General features: G+C 36.8%; 1 protein-coding gene across 1 annotated transcript; it reads left to right on the top strand.

Annotated features, from left to right (window-relative positions):
- The first annotated feature begins 363 nt into the window (after positions 1 to 363).
- Positions 364 to 2450, top strand: LOC114181421 (NAC domain-containing protein 2-like). Its single transcript, XM_028067872.1, has 3 exons — positions 364 to 763; positions 901 to 1196; positions 1441 to 2450. The coding sequence occupies exons 1-3, from the start codon at positions 598 to 600 to the stop codon at positions 2014 to 2016; spliced, it is 1038 nt and encodes a 345-aa protein (XP_027923673.1). The 5' UTR covers positions 364 to 597; the 3' UTR covers positions 2017 to 2450.
- The last annotated feature ends 3980 nt before the right edge of the window (positions 2451 to 6430 follow it).

Consider the following 6430-nt stretch of genomic DNA (forward strand, 5'->3'; position numbering starts at 1 on the left):
TGATATTTAATTTAAATAATATTTTAATAAAAAATCCAACCAAAGTGAATCAAAATTATTCCAAAACAATGTTACCCACCAATCATTCTACCTTGATTTTGGTGGACACGTGTGGCAAGCTTATCTCAATGATGATTAAGTCACTTACCCGACATTTTCAAGACCCTCGTTTCAAAGTCATAGATTTCCTACAAAACGACAAAATAGAAAGTGTGACTATGTGATTTCACAAGCCAATCTAGGGTTCCTTCCTTTGGTGTGCCAAAGTGTCCCTCTTTCTCTCTCTAACTTTGGCCATCCACCACATTACTTTCTCTCTCTAGAAATGGTCCCTACTTTGGAAAACTTTGAACCTTCATCCCCCCTTTGTGCCTTTGTGCCTTTGTGCCTTGGCCTAATCTCTTCCCACACATCACCACAAATTCCACACCCATAAAAGGCCTTCCCCACTTCAAACCCCAAAAATTTCAATCCTCTCTCAAGGTTATAGCTTCTTTCTCTGTGTTCATTTTTTTCACTAAACCCACCCAACCTTGCACCCAAAAACATTCTTTCTCTCTGCATATATTTTCTTTGTTAGTTAGTTGAATTAGGGTCATGGGAACCCCACAATCCAACAACTTGCCCCCAGGGTTTAGGTTCCACCCTACAGATGAAGAGCTCATTCTTCACTACCTTAGGAAAAAGGTAGCCTCCATTCCTTTGCCAGTTTCCATCATTGCTGAGGTTGATATCTACAAGTGTGATCCATGGGAGCTACCAGGTTTGTCACCTTCTCTATCATTACACGAAAAAATTGAAAAATTTTCGTTATGTTGTAGAGATGATTAAGCATATGTGAAGTGAGGTTGACGAATGTTATTTGTGTGCTCTTCTTTCTGGTTTTGGTTTGTTGAACAGCTAAGGCTGCGTTTGGGGAGAAAGAGTGGTACTTTTTCAGTCCTAGAGATCGGAAGTACCCAAATGGAGCGAGACCAAACAGGGCAGCAGCTTCAGGGTATTGGAAGGCAACGGGCACTGATAAGAACATAGTTGCATCATTGGGTGGAGGAGTGAGACAACATTTTGGTGTCAAGAAGGCTTTGGTGTTCTACAAAGGAAAACCCCCAAAGGGTGTCAAAACCAATTGGATCATGCATGAATATCGCCTTGTTGACACCAATAAACCTGTTAGGGTCAAAGACGCTTCCATGAGAGTGAGTTTTCCTACCTATTTTTATCAAAATGAATAATAATATTTTCATCATAACCACTACACTTTTCAACATATATGGTTAACTTTTCATACTTTTAATATACATCAAGTTTTGATCACCTCTATATTATCATTCATAAGAAATTAGGGTTCATATACTAAGTACCATTTTGTTTTATCATGTTATTAAGACGAAATTGGGTTGACAGCTAACTAAATATCAAAATATCTTTTCTTTTGTTTAGTTGGATGACTGGGTTCTGTGCCGGATATACAAGAAGTCCAAACACAGCCTAACTTCAATCACAGAGGCATCACAAACAGTGGAAGTGAAAGAGCAAGATGAAGCGGAAGAAGAGGAGCAAATGAAAGAAACTTTTTCTTTTTCACCACCTCTTCTTCTCCCTACTCCACAAGCCACCCTCATATCTCAAAAATCTCTATCCTTCTCCAACCTCTTGGATGCAACAGACTTTTCCATGCTCAGAACCATCTTATCTGAGAACCATAACAACTCCACTAATTACCCAAACACAACCTTGTTCAATTCTGAGAATCTGGATCATGAAACCCCCCAAAACTTCTACACCAACAACACTGATATTAACAATAGTACCTGTTTCGTTCAGAAGAACCCTTCAGTGATTTCAAACATGGATGAGAACATGATGTACCCTCCAAAGAAACACCATAGTTCTTCTTATTGCAATTTTGCAAACACCACCCTCCAAAACCAGAACCCCCAGTGGAACTTCATGTTCAAGCAGCCTCACATGAATCGCCAGCTACTTCCGGGTCCCCAATATCTTCAATTTCAGTGATAAAACCAAAACAATGCAAGTCAAAAAAAAAAAAAAAAAAGAAAAATAGGGGAGAAAATATCAAAAAACAGTAAAATATCTATTAGCTCAGGGAAAGATAACAATTATTTTCTTTAACTTTTTTCTTTTTTTGTTGTTGTTGAAAATATGGAGAAAAAGGGTTTCATTTTATTCGAAGTATATTCGTCTGAGAGGAAGTCTTGGAATACTGAACCTGTTCATGGAAAAAAACCAGAGAATAGTTAGATACGGAATAAGAAAGAAAAGGTTTCACTATTGAACGGTTAAAAAAAGTCCAACAAATAGTGTACAAAATGTTCATTTGCACGTGTTTGGTTGGCAAATTGGTTTTGATCATTATGTGTACTTTGTAGACTTTGTATTTGTATTGGTTGGATTGTGATATTATTATATTATTTTTCCGATTACATTTTTTTTTGGACTAGCCTTATCACCATTTGTCATTTGTATATATATTTCGTTAAAGTTTTATTATCAGTTAATAATTAAGATATGATATTTTATCACATTATATAATATTCTATTTTTAATTAGATAATTTTAATTCTTAATAAAAAAATAATTTATTTATTTAGTAAAATAAATAATTGAATAATTTTATTTATTTTAAAATATTAAAAATTTCCTATCTTTTATATAATTTTTAATACTACTTTTATGAAACTACACACATATATATATATATATATATATATATATATAATTATTTTTAATTAAATACTAATAAAAATAATAAAATTTATTAAAATTATATATATTATTGCAATAAAAGTACAAAGTACATGTGTCCATAAGCATATGTCTTTAGGTTAGTTTATGTATTCTATAAGACTATGTTACCTTCAAACTCGACAAGAATCAACCTTAGCTAGCCTACTGAGCCGACATATATTTAATCCTCTCTTATCTGACTAAGGTAACACCATATCAGTAATGGAGCCCACATGTAATCGAGTCTATCAGGTAATTAGGCCTATAGGTAATTAGGCTCCACATGTAATTGGAGTCTCTAAGCTTATTAGACCTCACAAGTAATTGGGCCTCTTGGCTCAAGCCCACCCAAGTAAGGATCTACAAAATATAATATAAGTAACATGTCACACAAGGTAAATAATTACGTTTTCATTAATCATTGCATTAATTGCTTACTAAAGCACTTAGCTAACTTAAGCTTTAGAGTGTCTTCTACTAGCACAACCCTAACTAGTGTTAGGAGGACGGGTACCTAGAAGTTGAAGGTTAGTAGTGCTTTTGGAGTTTTCGTGGAGTATATTTGGTCCGTAAGAACAATTGGCGCCCATAGTGGAGCCGACTAATATTTTCTGGAGAAAGAAGTTTATGGTGTTTACATGAAGCAAGATGGTTAGAGCAAGACCCTTGGCTGATATAGTGGCAATCCTAGAAGCCCAAACGAAAATGCAAGAAGAGTTTGTAGACTTTAGGAAAAAAAGTGCGAAGGAGATGGATGTAAGACCCTTGAAATTTAAATAATTAATTAAATAATTATTTAATAAATGCGGGTAATAGGAGCCTTTAAGGCATTTAATGCGGTGTTATGACGTGAAAAAGTACTAGCTCAAATGAATGAGAGTACTTGGTTGTTTTGAGAGGGCTTGGGTTTGAGTCCTATGTATGCCAATTGTATGTTATTTTAACTTGTTCATTATTTTAATGATATATTTGAATGTGAGTCGTGATAATGTAATCCTAAAATTATAGGAATTATCATGAAACATGATTAGTTGAATTAGTTGAATTAGTTGAGCGCTCGCTTTGTGATTGAGTGGTTATGGGTTCAAACCTTGTTAAGAGCAAAAATTAAACTCTAATTGATTTTTCATTTAATTGGAGTAAAGGGTGATTAAGGGCTATTAACTTAGAGAGAGGAGAGAACTAGACGGGGGTGATAGAGGTCGTACCCCACCAAATTAAAACACTTAAAATGCAGTATGTGACACTTGAACCAAGTCGTCTCCCAACGACCAATATTTTCGTCCAAAGCTTCAATTTCCAGATTCAATTAGGCAAAAATTACCATGGATTCATTGTCATTAAGCATAACAGATTTTAGGCAATTAACACCCACGGATTGAAGCAAGCTGTGACAAAACCCATCAACATTAAGCATAAATACGAACCCCTTAATGTGCACACACGAATTTGAGATTAAGCATACATCAAAAATGTGTTTATCATCAAAACGCAACTTGAAATCAATGCAATTTCGAATACAACCCAAAATCGATCAACAATCTCATGGTTTCATTTCAATTTCGTTAAGGAATCAATGCAAAAAGCTTAGCTAGACACCGAAATGGAACAATCAAGCACTTCAAATCTGAAATAGAACATCAAAAATGAAAAACCCTAACTTATGAATTCTTAAAACGCAAATCAAGAGCAAAAGAGAGATTCCAAAGCTTTAGTGGAATGTAAAACGATGTCGTGATATATAAATCCGAAAATCCCATCAATGGGTATTGTTCCAAGTCAATAAAATCAATAAAATGAGCTACCCAATATACCAAGTGCATTCAAAATGTCAATCCCACATTGGGTGCTGTCAAATGTACATAGAAATGGAAAAAACTAGTGCAAAAACATAAAAAACGAGTGGAACACCTACATGGACACCCACCAAAGTTTGAAGAACAAAAATGGAGGTTGGAGAAGAGTGAAGAAGAAGAGTGTGCGGCTGCCTCATGCATTAAGACCTAATTTTCGTGGTCAAATCCAATCTGCCACTCATATTTACAAAATTGCCATTATGGGTTGCATAATTACATAAATGCCACTACTGGGCCTCTTTTACTGTCCCTCGTCCTTCACGTTGAGGTCTGGTGTAGGGTTTCTCTTGTCGTTTCTCATTGATGCTACTATTGTTAGGATGTGCCCTCATGACCCGACTTGGGCCCCTCTCTAGTTGTTCCACCATCTTTGTTTGTTCTACCAATACAGGGAACTCTCAGATCCTCAAAGGTACGAGGAATCGACGCAACTCATGGTTCAGATCGCCCTCAAATTTTCTGCAGCGCCATTCTTCGGTGATAGCCTGCGAGTAGATCCTTGCCAAGTACTTGAACCTGTCAGTATAGGCCTGCACCGTCATAGTCCCCTGTTGCAAAGTAAGGAATTATGCTTCCCTCTCATATTTGGCATTGTTAGGAAAGTATTTCTCCAAGAATCGTGTCCTGAAGTTAGCCCAAGTCACCTACTCTTCGTGGGTCTGCATCAACTGCTGCATCCCCACTCACCAGTACTTAGCATCTGCCACAAGAAGGAATGTGACGAAGGTCAACTTCTGTGCATCAGTGCACCCAAATCGCTCGGCATATCTTCTCATACTCCCTCAGCCATGCATCTGCCTTGTCTAGAGTGGCCTTGCCAGTGAACTTAGCTAGCTTGTGCCTCATGAAATCTTCCATAGTCACAGGAGAGTAGGTGTGACTCTGGCTTTAGGTTGCACTGCATTAGGCTGCATTGCGTCCACCATCCGATGAATCGCCTATGCAACCTCATTAGCCCCAGTTTTATCCCTTCTTCTCTTGTTTGCCAAAGCTTGTGCACGCCACATTTCAGCTAGATGAAATCACACAACTTAAGTAATGACTATGCAAACAAAAGGTTTAACACAAAAGAATTAACACATTGACTCGTAGGCGGAACACGATAAGCTCACTCCCTATAGACCCCAAAAATCTTTTGAAAACCATTGCTTTAATACCAAATGTAACATCCTGCCCCGATATTATGGATTTTAAATAATAAAATAAAAATGTAATAATTAAACTTCATTTATTATAAATCATTTCCCAAAACCGCGGGAATTTAAAACTTTATTACATCGATAAAACCAACTTAAATCCAATTTTTATAAACACAATACCTTATCATAATCATTCTCATTATAAAGCCAAGTTACATAATTCTAATGATTACAAGAAATCCTTAAAACTCATAAAAATGATGAAACACTACCACAAAGTTTCCCAACTAGCCCACGTTTTGGATCTACGCTCCACCAGAACCACCTACAACGTCATCTGCTCCCGTGTACCGCGTACACGATCATCGCCAAACACACGCAGATAGGGTGAGCTAAAGGAATATAAACATATGCAACATTTTATATAACAAAACACACACATTAAAGGAACTCCATCCTTTGGTCTCATCACACATGGCCACCACCATGTAATCCATGTTCTACATCTTTGGTTGATAATCTCAAGCTATCGTTGTTGTCCAACCTACAAGCCATCACTTGTAGAACACATGCGGGAACACTCGCTATTCCGTGCCACAACTCAAAGAATGCTCGTGTTACCCTCCATCCTAAGCCACAACTCCAGGAATACTCCAGCATCTGACCCCTTGAGATATCTCCCAAAGC

Source organism: Vigna unguiculata, chromosome 4 (assembly GCF_004118075.2).
Source record: "Vigna unguiculata cultivar IT97K-499-35 chromosome 4, ASM411807v1, whole genome shotgun sequence".
NCBI classification, from domain to species: Eukaryota; Viridiplantae; Streptophyta; class Magnoliopsida; order Fabales; family Fabaceae; genus Vigna; species Vigna unguiculata.

What these genes read in the sequence shown, in the direction of transcription:
- LOC114181421 (XM_028067872.1), top strand. Translation starts at nt 598, where the DNA reads ATGGGAACCCCACAATCCAACAACTTGCCCCCAGGGTTTAGGTTCCAC. An exon ending in TGATCCATGGGAGCTACCAG is followed by an intron (nt 764 to 900) that starts GTTTGTCACCTT and finishes TTTGTTGAACAG; the next exon opens with CTAAGGCTGCGTTTGGGGAG. An exon ending in TCAAAGACGCTTCCATGAGA is followed by an intron (nt 1,197 to 1,440) that starts GTGAGTTTTCCT and finishes TCTTTTGTTTAG; the next exon opens with TTGGATGACTGGGTTCTGTG.